General features: G+C 41.6%; 1 protein-coding gene across 2 annotated transcripts in view; it reads left to right on the top strand.

Moving 5' to 3' along the window:
* unc13c (unc-13 homolog C (C. elegans)) overlaps positions 1 to 17,966 on the top strand; it is a 262,698-nt gene that overhangs the window by 204,953 nt on the left and 39,779 nt on the right. For both annotated transcript variants that reach the window (XM_084123554.1, XM_084123553.1), the window contains exons 24-27: positions 74 to 100; positions 12,166 to 12,254; positions 13,173 to 13,313; positions 13,402 to 13,525. In XM_084123554.1, coding sequence (XP_083979680.1) covers positions 74 to 100; positions 12,166 to 12,254; positions 13,173 to 13,313; positions 13,402 to 13,525 — 381 coding nt within the window. The remainder of the gene's footprint in view (positions 1 to 73; positions 101 to 12,165; positions 12,255 to 13,172; positions 13,314 to 13,401; positions 13,526 to 17,966) is intronic.

The raw sequence follows: 17,966 nt of genomic DNA, 5'->3' as shown, positions 1-17,966 counted from the left end.
GTGATAAACCTCTCCAACTATGACAATATCCTTGTTTCTTGTCATTCCCGTCTCCTCTGGGCTCTTGCACCAGGAGGAAGGGACTGTGGTCTTCTGCAAGGTGTGTGGACAGGTTTCCTCTAACATCTCTCTAGGCCAGTGCTCTACAGCCAGACCAGCTGCAGAAATCGGTAGAATCCTGTCATCATTTACTCACGCTCATGTCGTTCCAAGCCCGTAAGACGTAAGTCTTCTGTGCAAAATTGAAACGGGTTTGGAGCAACATTAAATGACAGTGAATGAAGACACTGAACCAGATCTCTGTTGTGAATTCCGGCTGTAGTGTACGGCCTTAATTCATCCCAGTTGATCAGTTTTACTGGCCAGGTTTAAGCAGCAGGAGTGCTCTCACACCCATTGAAACACACCTCACTTCCTGTCACTCGCACTTCCTGTTCAGTCCCCTTAAGAGCATGTTGCACCTGCTCGAGTTACCTGGCATGAAACCTCACAAGAACGATTATCTTCAGTAACAGAGGCTGCTAATCCTCAACTTCAAAGAGACAGTTCAGACAAAAGATGAACATTCTGTCATCATTTTCTCACTCTCATGCTCTCAGATAAATATTTAGGCCTAAATTTAAGATCTATGTATTTGAATTACATTTAAATTTCAATCCATGTGGATTATGCAGTTTCAACATTAACTAATGAACTTAATGTGATACATATTTGAAACGCAAGTATTAAATGAATGTATGGGGGGAAAAAAACATGGAATAGTTGGTAACATTTTAAAGTAAGGTTCAATCGGTCAACATTAGTTAACTATATTACAGTACATGTGAAAAGTTTGGAAACATTTAAATTGTTTAATGTTTTTAAAAAGTATCTTATGCTCACCAAGGCTGCATTCATTTAAACAAAAATACAGTAAAAACTTCTCGAATACGTATGTAACCCTAGTTCCCACAAGACGCTGCGTCGAAACGCTGCGGGAACGCCTCTGCATGATTGCGTATGAAGCACGTATTAAACCAGTCCAATGGCGTGACAGAACATCATGTGACGTCATTGACCAGGAAACTATAAAGCACGCCTGAACCAAACAGCGTCAGCTTTTGATAGGCTTAAGCAAGTCGATCACGGGCATGCCAGGAGTATGGCAGGGTGAAGCAGCGTCTCGTTCCCTCTTCAAGGAACTAGGGTTACATATGTATCCGAGATGTTCCCTTACAAGGGAACTTGAGCTGCATCAAAACGCTGCGGAAACACTAAAACCCATGCCACCATAAGAGCAAGTGTCCGTCTGTGTGAAATCAATGCGCACATCTAGGCGAAAGCACCTGCGCCCCTGGATTGGAGCCGAGGTCCAGCTAATGAAGCCTCACGAATGTATGCGGTGAGGACTAGCCTGCCGCATCACAAACATCTTGGAGGGAAACTCCTGACAGTAATGCTTTGGAAGCAGCCATACTCCTAGTCAAGGTCAAGGTTTCTTTATTAGTACCCAAGGGTAAATTTGTTGTGCAGACAGGAGATTCAGCAATCCATACATAAGACAATCCAAAAAAAAAAAAAACATCAAAACAAACAGTTAACATAGAACATTAAATTATAACATTAAAAAACATTGTCCAAAGCATAAAAACTTCTAAGAAAGATCATAACAATGTGCCTCTACACATCCACCCCCCCACGTACCCGCCCGCTTGCCCGCCTAAAATACATAAAGTGCCGTGCTTAGCAAAGAGTGTCATCTCCTGCTATTTTTATTTATTAATTCTATGGCTGCGGGTACAAAAGTATTCCTATATCGTTTGGTTCTCCACCTAGGAGCCACAAACCGACATCCAGAGCGGAGGAGCTGAAACTCAGCATGTAAAGGATGAGAACAGTCTCTGATAATAAAACTTTATGCTGTAGCTTATTGGAATAAAGACTTACAAGGTTAGGTTGAGATTCACCTATAATCTTTCACCTAAAGTGGAGTGGGCCCGTACAGCCAAAGGTGAAGGCTGACTGGCCGACTCATAAGCAAGTGAGATGGCCTCGACCACCCACTTGCTCATCCCATGCTTAGATGCCGGGCACCCCTTTGTGGGTACCCAAAGTTCAGACTTTCTCCACAGATATGTGGACGTAAGCATCTAAGGCCCTAATAGGGCAGAAGGTTTATCTAGGTCTGACGTCCGGAGGAGGACAGACGGCCTGCAGTACTCTAGTTCTAACAGTATTAGTAGGAACCTTAGGAACGTAACCTGGTCTTAGGGTGAAGAAAACCCTTTACCAAACCAGGAGCAAATTCCATGCACAAGGGAGATACCGAAAGTGCTTGAATGTCTCCAATTCTCTTGAGAGACGAAATGGCGAGGAGAAAGACTTTTCAGAGATATTCTCAGAAACCTCCTCAATGGGCTCTAATGGAGCTAGGGAGAGGCCTTCTAATACAACAGCCAAGTCCCATGTCGGCACCCTTGTGCGGACTGCTGGCCTCAGCCTCAAAATGCCACAAAGGAAACGAGTTATTAGTGTGTGTCTCCCCAAAGATACTCCACTCAAAGGGACGTGGTAAGCAGCTAGTGCCGCCACATACACCTTCAGTGTGAAGGGGGATAACCCTGCGGAGAAGCACTCCTGCAGGAACTCCAGCACTGCACCCACTGGGCAGTTAACTGGGTCCAGCTGGTGCTCTCCACACCAGGAAGTGAAACAGTTTCAGTTTGTTTTCTAGAGTTTCTACACTACAGTTTCCTTTTGGATGGAGCTCTGGAGTGGAGAAAGGTCTCAACAACCTTGGTTAAGAGACCAGAACTTATGAGCAGGGCCCCCTCAGAGGCCAACCCCACAGTTTCCACAGTTCTGGGCGGGGGTGAAGGATCGAGCCACTCGCCTGAGAGAGTAGGTCCCTCCTGATCGGAATCTCCAGAGGAGAACCGTCGAGGAGAGACACTAGGTCCGCAAACCATACTCGGGCCGGCCAGAATGGGGATACTAGCAGTAGACTGACCCCACCCTGGCAAACCATTTCCAGAACTCCTGGGAGAAGAGCAATCGGGGAAATGCGTACAGATGTGACCTCGGCCATGTCTGCACCATAGCGTCCAACCCCGGAGGAGCTGGATGGCTGAGTAAAAACCATAGTGGACAATGTGTGGTCTCTTGGGTTGCGAACAGGTCAGCCTCGGCTCGACCGAAGTTCTCCCGAAGGAGCTTCACCACCTTGGGGTGGAGTCTCTACTCCCCAGGCCTTGGCCCCTGCCTTGACAGGATGTCTGCCCCCTGATTTAAGTACCCTGGGATATATATTGCTCTCAAAGAAAGTAGCTTCCCCTGGGCCCACACGAGGATTTGGTGAGCCAGCTTGTATAGCTGACCCCCCAGACCCCCCTGATGGTTTATATAGGAGACCACCGATGTGTTGTCTGACCGAACAAGCACAGGATGGCCCCTCAGGTCTGGGAGGAAGTGTTTCAGAGCCTGGAACACCGCCAGCATTTCTAGACAGTTACTGTACCTTTTTATGAGAGATGATGGTCCTGCACAGACTTCGGGCTGGGCGACCACTCATGATCGCCCCCAACCCGTGAGGGAAGCATCCGTTGTTAGCGTGTCGCGACGACAAGGAGATCCCAGCACGGGCCCTTGGGACAGGAACCAAGGTTTTTTCCACATAACTAAGACATAACCTTGATCATGCAGAGTGGTTTTCCCCTCGGGGAGAACCCCCTGGTCCTGAGCCACCACTGCAACGGTACAATGGTCACGTACAACAGGCCATATAATGTATAACGTATAACGTTGGACGCTGCTGCCATCAGACCTAACAGTTTTTTAAACTGCTTTATAGTGGCTGGCCTACGAAAGGAAGAACACAATATTGGTACGCTTCGCCCCCAAAAGCGAACCTCAGGAACTTCCTGTCTTGTGGAAAGATGGAAACGTGGAGGTATGCGTCCTTTAGATCTAACGTGACAAATCAGTCCTCGGACCTGATTTGTGACGCGACTTGCTTAAGATTAAGCATCTTTGATATTTTTATTGAGCTTCCCTACAGTGCAGATAAAAAAAGAATCATAGCTTGCAAACACACATTTTAGTTGTGATAATAGGAAAAAGAGAGAAAGGGGAACTCCTTGAGCTCAGTTTCCTCCGCATTATAAATATAATGCTCCGAGACGTAGATTCTTTATGTTGACCCATAATCTACGCGCTGCCTCATCAAGCGCGAGATCCGAGCTAGTTAAGACTCAACAGGGGCGGAGCTAAAACTTCCTTTTATAATGCGTGTTTTTCTACACATAGGGAACATTTTTATGAATGAAACTGTCAGCCCACAATGGCGTGCATGCCCCGCCCCCAAACAAACACTTTAACCGCGTGTATACCCGCTCATAATGTAGTGAGGACAGAGAGGAACACGATTCAAAAGGCTGTTTGCTTACATGAAGTGGCGAGTCTGTTTCGATAACTACAACATTCAGCTCCTCAGAACTGGATAGTTGCAGTACCGGTGCCTCATTCAGTTGTGGAAGGAACCGCAAAGTGTGCTTCCGACCCCGAGATGAGACACTGAATCTGGCACGTGAAGGCAGAGAAAGGGCGAAGCCCGTCTCTAACCCCTCTGCCAGATCCATTTGCGAACCCCTTGACTCGAGCCGCCACTCTGCCTCGGCAGAAGCGGGACGAGAGCCGCGAGGAACGCGAGCCGAGGCGCCCTCCTCAAAGAGCGATCGGCGGGAGCACAGTGTTCTCAACTGTCTCACAACAATGCTCATATTCAGCCCCCTCGAGGGCTGATTGAGCGTGCTGCGCTCCCAAACGAACAACACACAATACATGTGTATCCCCACCCGTGATGTAGATTTGGTAGGGATGAACACACTATTGAAATGTTGTTCGCTTGCCATTATAAAGTTTTTTTATGTATATATATGGGTGAAAACTCCTGCCTAGCAAATTCTAAGACAGACAAAAAACACCAGGGACATAGATTCACATAGAGCACTTGCTGAAGACACAGAAGCTGACGCTGTTTGGTTCAGGTGTGCTTTATAGTTTCCTGGTCGATGACGTCACATGATGTTCCATCACGCCATTGGACTGGTTTCATACGTGCTTCATGACGTAATTACGCAGAGGCGTTCCTGCAGCGTTTCGACGCAGCTCGAGTTCCCTTGAAAGGGAAATACATTTTTTCAGGATTTTTTGATGAAAAGAAAGTTCAGGGAACAGCATTTATTTGCATTTATTCAATTTATTAAAGCATGCATGTAGTTAACATTATAAATATCTTCACTGTAACTTTTGATCACTTTAATGCATCCTTGATGAATAAAATTATACTTTTTTAATCTTACCACAAATGTTTGAACAGTATCATTGTTTCCACAAAAAAAAAGTTAAGCAGCAAAAACTGTTTTCAACATTGTTAATAATAATAATAATAAATGTTTCTTCAGCAGCAAATTAGCATTTTAGAATGATTTCTGAAGGATCATGTGACACTGAAGACTGGAGTAATGATGCTGAAAATTCAGCTTTGACAACAGGAATAAATTACATTTTTAAATGTATTAAACTAGAAAACAATTATGTTAAATTGTAATAATATTTCACAATATTACTGTATTTCTGATTAAATAAATGAAGCCTTGGTGAGAATAAGATAATTCTACCAAAAACAATTTAAATACATAAATATTAAGGATTAGTTCACCTAAAAATTAAAATTCTGTCATTAATTACTCACCCTCATGTCGTTCCAAACCCATAAGACTTTCATTCATCTTCGAAACACAAATGAAGATCTTTATTTAAAATATCTTCATTTGTGTTCTGAAGGAATGTTTTACGGGTTTGGAACAACATAAGGAGTAATTAATGACAGAATTTTCATTTTTGGGTGAACTAACCCTTTAATATTTACATATTTAAATTGCCTATAAAAAAGGCCTGAATATTGTTTGAGTGCGCAGTTTCAAACCTGTGGAACACAAAGAAAATTTGATAAGAATGATATATTTTTTTCCATGCAATGTAAGAAAATAATGAATTGTGAATGAGCTTCAAAAATGTCAACAGCACCTTAAAAGTATTATAAATAGTATCATAAATACTCATTCACATGCATATATAACTGTGCATATATTCCAACTCTTCTGAGGTCATATGATAAATGTTGGTCAGAATTCATTAATATAGCATATGTTACTTTCTGGTGCTTTTTGGAGCATAAAAAAATCCCCATTATAATTCACTTTTATTGCATTGCATCATTTCCCTTTGGAAAAGAGATGGGTAAACATATTGCCTGACTTTTGTGTTCCATGGAAAAAAAAGTGACAGGTTTAAAATGACATGAAGCGTGTAAATTATGACATGATTATCAGGATTTTCATTTTTTTGCTGAACTGTCACTTTACCGACAGCCACCAACTTGCTTTTTAATCATGTACAATGTTTGTGGTTAATTTGGGTTCCAAATGAAGTATAGGCTGCAAGAGGTTTTAGTCTGATGTTTAGGTTGATCTATTCTCCAGCACTCAAAGTTTGTTTTGTTTTATGTTATTTTGCCTTTATCAAAATTTACCCTGTTGGCAAAACATTTTTCCCAACTTTCCTCCGTCCCTGCATTGACATCTGTATGGTTTCATAATCACAACAGCGGTCATTGAAAGACGCTCCATAATGTGGTGAAATCACTGGGCAGTCATAAAATACTTCAAAATCAAATTAATCATTTGTCGTACAGATCATTTGTACAAGTGCTAGAGGTCTGTCAGATTAAGGTTATATGTCTTACCTCTCTTGAAATTAAGGCTACAGGCTACAGTGCTTAAAAAAGGATCGCAGCTGTTTGAAAGTATGACTAATATATGATTCTGCTTCCTTCATGAAACTCCAACTCCTTCTGAGAGAGCAAAAGCGAAACGCTCCAAATATAACCCTGTCATGCTCTGGCAGCGCCAATGTTCCCAAAGCAATTAGCAAACTGAAAGAAAAATGCAATTACAGTGGCTCATTATCATGGATTTATAAATATAAGATCCCAAACTGTCCAAGAAAAATTAATTGCAGAAGTCAAAGTTAGCTTCGATAGCGGAAACGTTCCCACTGCTGTCCGTCAGTCTGAAACGGGGTCTCGGGGTGAAAACTGACCGCCTTCAAGCATCTGTTATCTGCTCATTAACGATATGAGGGAGACCACAGGTGCAGTATACAAGAGTAATCTTTTGTACAGTCAATTTCACATCATGATTCCCTAATTAGGATTCAAATTAGAATATAATGAATTTAGTTGTAACTTAACATTAACAATTCACTTCCTAAAGTGGTTTTAGACCATTATTTAACACAAATCTGTCTCTAATGATTGTCCCTACTGAGTCAGTTAGATCTCCCTGTTTTCAGATATTTTTAAATTCTCATGTTCTTATACATTTTGATACATATTTCTTATCTTATAACAATATTTTTGTAAGTAAGGTCACTCCTTGACTTTTCTGTGTCTCATGGGTAAAACTTACTAAAGATTTTCTTTTCTGGTGCTACTTTTCCAAGTCATAAACAAAAGTTAAAAACAGTATCAGTTATGTTTTTCCCCACACTCAATCTTAGGAATTCACCGAAATTTCGGCTGCTGAAAATTATTGGCCAAAAATGGCATTTTCGTTTTTTGGCCGAAAATATGTGCCGTCCCGCCCTGCCCCTCAATGTTCGGTGCTCAAGTTTCACTCTTGCTCTAGCCATTATCACTGCATGGTGTGACACTCCGCTCAATGCTCTATGCACGTGCAGAGCTCAGTCGCTTACGGCCCAAGCGAACGCTCAATTAATGTACCGCTCATGCTCATCGGAAAAACAAAGTTCGCTCAAATAACGCGGCAATAAAAAACTTCTATGTAGTAGACTTGTTTCTGTTTGCAATAGCCCTACTTTGCTGTAACATGGTGTGTATAGCCGTGCTGTGCAACACTAGTAAAATGACGCTACCCTCTCATTCACTGAACCGCTCCCCGTTACGCTCTGTAACGGGGAAAATAAATAAAGAATAAAGAAAATAAATCTGTCACAACTGATTCTGTTGCATAGAACTGAATATATAATATATTGATATTTAATATTTATATATTTTACGTCCAATTTTAGTGTGTTACTTTCTATAACACTAAAACTAAAGCACTGTATTATGTAAATTTATAAATTTACACCGAGACAATAACGGTTTCGTTTTCAAAAACATACATTTTGAAACCCAGGCCCCCAAAACGCTGTTGTCGTGTAAAATAATGGGCAAAACGCATAAAAAGTTTTCCGTTTTTAGTTGAAAACAGTGTTGTGTAAACGGCCCTTTTCGTTTTTTGTGACATTTTTATTTGACGATGCAACAAAAGATACCATGAATAAATACTAATAATTTAAAATGTAATTTATTCCTGTAATGCAAATCCGATTTTTTAGCATCATTACTCCAGTCTTCAGTGTCACATGATTCTTCAGAAATTATTCTTATATGCTGATTTGCTGCTCAAGAAACATTTCCATTTTTATCAGGATTCTTTGGTGTATAGAAAAAAAAAATCTATATCCTTTGTATCATTATAAATGCCTTTACTGTAACTTTTAATCAATTTAATGCATCCTTGCTGAATAAAAGCATACATTTCTTTTTTTTCTCCTTTTTTCTGAAACCAAACTTTTGAATGGTAGTGTATATATCACAGTAATGCATATGAGATTTATTCACATCACAGTAATGAGAATTGAAGTGGTGGTGCTCAAAAAAAAAAAAATAGACTTTTCATCAAGCACAATATCATTTATTTTTTATTTTTTCTGTTTCTTTTTCATTTAAACAAGTAAACAATTCTTTATGGGTCACACTTGCAAAGCATTTGTTGTGTTTGTGTTATCAGTCAGAATTACCTCCATTACCTCTTCGGTGACCGACATCTCCTCTGATCTCCATTAACCTGATGAGGTCTCTTGCACGAGCATTGGCCCGCTGCCATCATTGATTGATCTGGCCGCCCCTCTGCTTACCGGGAACCATAAACGCTGTTACAATTCACAAGTCAGCCATCCATCCCTGACTACATGGACGTCCTGCCTCACCCAAGCACAGCTATGGTGTTATACAAGAACATTGACATTAAAATGCAACTAATAAACATAGGAAGGAAAACTTTCTGGTAACACTTTATTTCAATGGTCCACTTTAGACATCCTACTAAGTATCTTTGCAACTACATATCAACTACCAGTCATTAGAGTTTTAGTAGACAGTCTAAATGTCTATTAATTCTTTTTTTTTTTATGGTCCCCCAACAGACATTCTATGCAAGTAACTTTGAAACTACAGGGGTTGGACTGAAACCGAAACACCTGTTTTTAGACAGTAATAATTTATTATTATGGTGTAGGGCCTCCTTTTGTGGCCAATACAGCATCGCTTGGTCTTGGGAAAGACAGATACAAGTCCTTCACAATGGCCAGAGGGATTTTGAGTCATTTCTCTTCCAGAACATTGGCCAAGTCACTATGTGATGCTGGTAGAGGAACATCTGATTTGCTCCTCCAAAATACCCCAAAGTGGCTCAAAATATTTAGATTGGGTGACAATGTTCAACTTCACTTTCATGTTCATCAAACCTTTCTGTCACAAGTCGTGCTGTGTGTATTTATGGATTATCATGCTGACACACGGCACCCCCTTCAGGGTACAATGTTTGAACCATTAGGTGCACATGGTCCTCCAGCATGCTTCATCCAGGATGCGCCCATCAAGCACAGTAGGGAATGCCATGATATTGCAGCTCAAACCATCACTGATCCTCCCCCGTGCTTCACTTTGGGCACGCAACAGTCTGGGTGTTAAGCCTCTTTGTGGCTTCTCCACAATGTAACTCTCCCACTGATGTGGGAAAGACAATGAAAGTGGACTCATCAGAGAACAATACACGTTTCACATTGTCCACAGCCCAAGATTTGTACTGTTGGCACCAATGAAATCGACATTTGGCATTGACACTAGTGACCAAAGGTTTGGCATAGCAGCCAGACCATGAATATTGACTTTGTGGAGCTCTCGACAAACAGGAGAGTCCATGTGTGCATTTAATTCTGCTGTGAGTTGGGCAACTCTATGTTTTTGGATACAATCCGGGTTATTACCTGGACATCCCTTTTAGACAGCTTCCTTTTGCTTAGACAGTTGCTCCTGTTGGATGTGGTTCGACCTACGTGGTGGTATGCCGACATTACCCTGGATACCATAGCTCTCGATACACCACAAAGACTTATTGTCCTGATCACAGATGAGCCAGCAAGACCTTTGCTGTCCAACCCCTAACACCTAATCCTAACCTAACAGTTTACTAACAATCTACTACAATCTACTAATACTCTAATGAGAGTTAGTTGACTTACTTACAAATTTACTTATAGTTAGTAGGATGTCTAAAGTGGACCATCGAAATAAAGTGTACCCAACTTTCTTCCTTGTCTCATGGAGGTTATACATATTAGATCTACTGGACAGCCATAGATTCTGGAACGTTAGCATAATTAATAATGCCGTATGCCTCACAGTTTTAGCATATTTAGAGATGAGCAAGTCCAGTATAAAGATTTTTTATTTATTTTTTCTCTCGGTTTGTCATTTCCCTGTAAAGTATTTTAAAATGGTCCATGTTGTCAGTAATTATAAATAGCACTAATTTTATGCAGAATTACTTTGGTAATTATAATTATAAATTATAATTCAGCCCTTAGGGTGTTGTGAAAGTGTAATTGACAGACGTTTTGCATGAATGTTTCAGCAAGTGCATTTTAAAGTCATTTCCACTAGGACACATTTTGTGTGACTGCAAATCTGCAAATATTGAGCATTGTTTTTGATTGCACTATGATGAATACAGTCAAATGTGAGGTAGACCGGAGATTCACGTGCATTATCAGTAAAATCTACCTGTGTGATGCAGACAATGTTTGAATGCAGAACACCTGCATCTCATTTGCTCATCTGCTCTCATGCCTCTGATGTGGTGAGAGGCTTGTATTGAATTTGCCATCATCATTAGTCAAGCGACTCCTCAGTCAAGACCTTTTCAGAGGCTGAGCACGCTTGACAGAAAGCATACTGTGCAATGGCTGATAAAATCACCCAACCATGGCACGAAAACAAAGCTCTCTGCCAGTTCTCTAAATCAAGTGAACCTGTGTTAAAAACACAAAACATACAACCATATACTGTATACTGTATACAAAAGTGATGTTCGGAGGGGTTTTCTTTGTTTTTAATGACCCTACAAGTTTGATTAAACCATCAAAATATGAGGACAATATGTTAATATTTTTTTTATATGTATATTTTAAATGTGAGGGAAAAACAAAACACTAAACTTTGGTTATTTTTTTTATATTTGTTATTAAAAAAATATTTGTATGACAGCCTGGCCAAAAAATTATGTCCGCACAATTTGGCATGTTTCATTGCGTTATACTGTACTTATCACAAATAAATTGACTCCAATAAAACAATTTAGTAAATAATAATAATATATAATGATAAATAATAAATGTAATATATGTAATGAGAGAAAAGTTGGAGTTCAACAAGGTTACTCAGTGTTGGACATCATAAAATGTGTCTATTTAATTGACAGAAATAATAGCGTATTTAATTTAGCGTATTTTTGACAAACATCACAGGTCATTGTGTCACTCACTGCATCATGTACAGGATGAGTCAGTCTCCATCGCTCTGTAAATCTGCAAATGTCAAAAACATAAATACACTCTAATTTTGTTCATTATTTTTGTTATTTTCTTGAAAAACAACTTTCTGTATCCTAGATGCACTTTTTGATTTCCACTAAGGTAAAAGTGGTTAGAAGTTGCACAAGTTACTGATGTGTTACTTTGCAATTCAACTTACTTTTTAATACTGACTAAATGGATAATAACTGCTTTATTCACTCAAACTCAAGTTTTATTTGCAGTTGGTTGGCTTGGTGAATTTTTGACCCTGCGTATGAATAATAAATGCATTTTTTTTATATAATAAACTTTCAGTTCAGAAGAGTTTAGTATTTGCAATGCAACTGAGTCTTCAGTGCTTCCTGTTCCTGTCATATGCAGCATATCCTGTTCACTGACAGTGACGCTGTGTGTCTCTTACAGCTTGATGCTGAGGCCAGTGGTTTGCTCAAAGAACTTCAGAATAAGCTCAATACGGTGCTGGATGAGCTCAGCGTGGTCTTCGGCTCCAGGTGAGGTATCAGAGAACAATGGGTAAAGTTGTTGAGCCGGTGTAAATATAATGATATTTCGGTAACACTTTACTTAAAGCCTTTATGTACAGTATAATGCATTATATCTTGTCATAAATAATTGTACAATAATAATTGTATTATAAATGCATTATAATATTTGCAGTTGTTTGTCGTGTTTTAATGCATTATTCTTAAACACATGTTTTAATCCATTATACTGTCTAAAGGTGTAACAATGAACAGGTAAGTATTATAATGTATTATAACTGTGGTTATAATCTTTCATGAGATCATACAATGCATTATAAGGCACATTACACGGCATAATACTCAGCAATGGTGTAGACTTATGAATTTACACATGGTTTGTCTTAAAGCATATTAAAAACACCATAAAGACATATGATATAAACAACATTAAAAGCTTGATTTTCACCATAGGGGGACTTTAAAAAAACCTTTTATAATGCATTATATATAAAGACATATTTTAATGAACTTGCTAAACTCAAGTAAAGAGTGTAAATTCCTCAAACAAATTAAATGTTAACACTATGATATAGGCTATGATATTATTGATTTACAGCTTTGATTACGTAAGCAAAGATGAAGAAAGTTAATGCATTTAAATGAAAAATGGGAAATCATTCAAGGAAACATTCATAATTAGACCTGTGACGTTTATGGACAAAGTAAATAGCATCCATTTTACATTTGTTTCATGTTGCCTTCCATGATTAAAAAGCATAGACATATAGACGATTAATGATAAAATGGTAAAAAAAATAATAATTTTGGCTCAAATGATAAAAATATGTTGAACATGTTTTCATTATCAAATTAAATGATAGTATCTTAAATTACGTGTGATTATGAATGTTGTTTTCAAACTGAGTTTAACACGTCCATCCACAGTTTCAAGCCAGTGATTGAGGACTGTGTCAAACAAATGAACCAGGAGCTCGTGCAGATCAAAGGAAATGCAGGGAACAAGAGTAATGCAGCCATGGACGCAGAGACGGTTCTGCGACCCCTCATGGACCTGCTGGACAAGAAGTAAGAGAACTGTGGGATTACATTTCTTGAAACATGGTAACTAGCTGCATTTCTGTCTTTCACTCCATCCCCCTTTTTTTCTCTCCAGCCTTATTCTGTTTGCTAAGATCTGTGAGAAGACTGTTCTCAAACGGGTTCTGAAGGAGCTGTGGAAAATTGTCATTAACACCATTGAACGACAGATTGTTCTTCCGCCGCTCTCAGACCAGACAGTAAGTGTAACAAGTCTTTTAGCCAAACGCACACACACAATACGTCGTCTCCTCTGCATCTGCTACTAACAGAAGCTTATGGAAATTCCAGGGCATCAGCTGGGTATATAAAGAGAGGTGTTGGTCTTTAAAAAGTGTTATTTAGTGGTTATGGGATCTACAAATATGAATGCTGGTCATAAATATTAAGGAACACCAGCTGTTTTCGTGATTGATTGATTGATTGAATTAAAAATTAAATTTAATATTGTGTGTGTGTGTGTGTGTGTGTGTGTGTGTGTGTGTGTGTGTGTGTGTGTGTGTGTGTACAGTCCAGGTCAAAAGTTTGGAAACATTACGTTTATTTATATTTTTGAAACAAGTCTCTAATGCTTATCAAGGCTCCGTTTATTTGATCAAAAATACAGAAAAAAACCAAACAGTAATATTGTGAAATATTATTACAACTTAAAATAATAGTTTTCTATTTGAATATACTTTAAAAAATAATTTATTCCTGTGATGCGAAGCTGAATTTTCAGCATCATTACGCCAGTCTTCAGTGTCACATGTGACATCCAGTCTATCACATGATCCTTTAGAAATCATTATAATATTCTGATTTATTATGAGTGTTGGAAACAGTTCTGCTGCCTAATATATTTGATGAATAAAAGGTTAAAAAGAACTGTATTTATTCAAAATAAAAAAATATTTTCTAATAATATAAATCTTCTTTACTATCACTTTTTATCATTTTAACACATCCTTGCTGAATAAAAGTATTGATTTATTTCAAAAAAAGAAAGTGAAAAAATACTGACCCCCAAAAAAATGCATTTCCGGAGGAACTGCGAAGTGTGCTTGCTCGGGTGCGGTTCATTAACATTAGCAGGTAGTGGATAAGGGTGCGTTGAAGTTTGCTTGATCTGAGAATTTCAACAATAGTACTTTTTTCAAGATTGTGCAAAAAGGTGAAAAGTTATGTGCATTAAGAGACATGTCTGCAATGTAGACTAGTGCCAATGGCATTGTTTATGTGGCTTGGTTGTTGGTTTTGAAATAATTGGTTATGAATGTACAGCAGAGAGTGGGAGTGTTTTGGGCGATGAAATAGTAGCCTATTGAAAAGAAGTTGACAGTCTTCATTTACTGTATCCAATAAGCCAATACAAAACGTCTCGGGTTATGACTATAACCCTTGTTCCCTGAGAAGGGAACGAGACACTGCGTCGTTGAAAACGACTCTTTGGGGACGCTCCCTTAGCGTGCGCCTCTGAAGTATGAATGAAACTAATCCAATCCTGATTGGTGTTGCGTCATGACGTAACATGTGATGGCATAACCGGATGCATAAAAGTGACGCTGTCACAACACACACTAGCCTAGTGATGAAGCAAGCCGCTCTCAGGCACTTGAGGGGCGTGGCAGGATGACGCAGTGTCTCGTTCCCTTCTCAGGGAACAAGGGTTATAGTCATAACCCGAGACGTTCCCTTTCGAGGGAACTCGCACTGCGTCGTTGAAAACGACTCTTTGGGGAACGAATGCCCACTAGGCCACGCACCGATAAAAGGCCTGCCCTGGAGTGAAACTGATCTCAGGCACCCAGCTAGGACGAGAGCACACGTGCACCCGGTGTACTAGGGAGGTGCAGACTATAAAACCTGATAAAGGTGTGCGGGGTAGCCCAACCGGCCGCCTCACAGATCTCCTGGAGGGGAACTCCCGAGAGGAGGGCCCTAGAAGACGCCATGCCTCTAGTAGAATGAGCCCTTATGGCCAAAGGTGAGGGCAAATTGTGCACCTTGTATGCCGAGGCAATAGCCTGAACAATCCAATTACTAATAGTTTGTTTAGACGCCGGGAGCCCCTTTTTAGGGGACCCAAAACACACTAACAGTTGGTCCGACCTCCTCCAAGAAGAGGACCTCTCGAGGTAAATGCTCAGAGCTCTGACAGGGCAGAGCAGATGGAGCCTCTCTTCTTCCGCCGACACATGAGGTGGAGGATGAAATGCCTGCAGGACCGTAGACCGTGCCGTGTTAGAAGGCACCTTAGGCACATAGCCAGGTCTCGGGTGCAGAATGGCCTTAACTCCCCCAGGGGCAAACTCCAAGCAAGCTGGTGTTGCTGCCAGAGCTTGAAGATCTCCCACCCTCTTTAGAGAGGTAATATCTAAGAGCAAAGCCATCTTGAACGTCAGGTCCTTGGGCGAAGCCGACTGAAGGGGTTCGAAGGGGGCCAGGGATAACCCTTCGAGAACCACCGCCAGGTCCCAGGCAGGAACCCTGGACCTGGTTGTCGGTCTCATCCTCCATGCACCACGGAGAAAACGAATGACCAGCTGGTGCCTCCCCAGAGGCCCATCACTCAATGGTGCGTGGAATGCCGCAATGGCAGCCACATACACCTTAAGTGTGGAGGGGGAGAGACCCGTAGAGAAACGATCTTGAAGAAACTCCGGAACTGAAGCCACAGGGCAGTTAAATGGATCTAACCCATGTTCTCTACACCAAGTGGAAAACACATTCCACTTGAGGCCATATAATCTCCTAGTAGACGGAGCCCTGGAGCTAAGTATGGTTTCAACCACCCCGGCTGATAGACCTGCATCTAAGTACTGAACCCCCTCAGGGGCCAGACCCACAGTTTCCACAGCTCTGGACGAGGATGGAATATTGTGCCCTCCGCCTGAGACAACAGATCCCTCCTCAGAGGAATCTGCCACGGCGGAGCTATCAGGAGTGAAATTATGTCTGAAAACCATACTCGGGCCGGCCACAACGGGGCTACCAGAAGAAGACTGATGCCTTCCTGACGGACCCTTTCCAGGACTCCCGGGAGCAGAGCGATCGGGGGAAAAGCATACAGGCGTAGCCTCGGCCAGGCCTGTACCATAGCATCCAACCCCAGTGGGGCTGGATGCGAGAGGGAAAACCAAAGTGGACAGTGGGACGTCTCTCGAGACGCAAACAGATCCACTTCCATCGGTCCAAACCACTCCCAAATCAACTTCACTACCTCTGGGTGAAGTCTCCATTCCCCGGGCCTCAGCCCCTGCCTCGACAGGATGTCTGCTCCCTGATTCTGAACCCCCGGAACGTACATTGCCCTGATAGACAATAGTTTCCCTTGGGACCAAAGGATAATCTGATGTGCCAATCTGGATAGAGGGCGCGACCTGAGTCCCCCTTGTCGGTTCAGATAAGCTACCACTGATGTATTGTCCGATCGTATCAGGACATGGTAACCCTTGATGTCTGGGAGGAAGCTCCTCAGAGCTCTGAACACAGCCAACATCTCCAGGCAATTTATATGCCAAGAATGATGATGGTCCTGCCACAGACCCCTGGCAAAGCGGCCGTCCATGACCGCGCCCCAGCCAGTGAGGGAGGCATCTGTCGAAACGGTTTTCCGGCGACACAACGCTCCTAACGCTGGCCCTTGGGACAGAGAGAACTAGAGAACGAAGGCATCTGCGCGTTACTCTGATCATACGGAACGGATTCCCCTTGGGGGAAAACCACTTGGCTTTCAGCCACCACTGAAGGGGCCTCATATGTAGAAGGCCCAAAGGAATAATGTTGGATGCCGCTGCCATGAGGCCCAGCAGTCTTTGAAATTGCTTTACAGTGATGGCCTGGCCTTGCCTTATCCTGGACACCATTGCCAGAATGGACTCGATACGCGCAGGAGACATCCGTGCCCGCATCGTAACCGAATTCCACACTACGCCCAGAAACGATGTGCTCTGGGATGGTTCCAACACACTTTTCTTTGTGTTGAGTCTCAACCCCAAACTCTGAATGTGGCCAAGGACGACATCTCGATGCCGAACCGCCATTTCTCGAGACTGGGCCAAAATGAGCCAGTCGTCGATATAATTGAGTATGCGGATGCCCTGAAGTCTCAATGGAGCTAGTGCTGCATCCATGCATTTGGTGAACGTGCGGGGAGAGAGTGCTAGGCCGAACGGAAGAACCCGATATTGGTAAGCTTCGCCCCCGAAAGCGAACCTCAGGAACCTCCTGTGACATGGAAGGATGGACACATGAAAATAAGCGTCTTTTAGATCTATCGTGACAAACCAGTCCTCGGATCTGATTTGATTCACGATGATGGGAATAGTGAGCATATTGAACTTGAACCTCCTCAGAGAACGGTTTAAATGTCTTAGATCTAAAATTGGCCTCAGCCCTCCATCCTTTTTTGGAACTATAAAGTACCGGCTGTAAAACCCGGACTCCCTGTCTGAAGGAGGAACACGTTCTATGGCCTCCTTTAACAGCAAAGATTGCACTTCTTGTTCCATCACCTGAGCCTGCTCTGGAACCACTGTAGTCTGCATTACCCCAGAGATTTTGGGGGGGCGGTGCCCGAACTGCAGTCTGTATCCTAATTTTATTATACGCAGGACCCATGCAGATATGTTGGGAAGATGACACCATGCCTCTACAAAA

The sequence above is a fragment of the Abramis brama genome, assembly GCF_963993115.1.
Source record: "Abramis brama genome assembly, chromosome: 9".
Taxonomy (NCBI): Eukaryota; Metazoa; Chordata; class Actinopteri; order Cypriniformes; family Leuciscidae; genus Abramis; species Abramis brama.
Note: the sequence above shows the minus strand (reverse complement) of the source record. Positions and strands in the feature narration are given on the sequence as shown.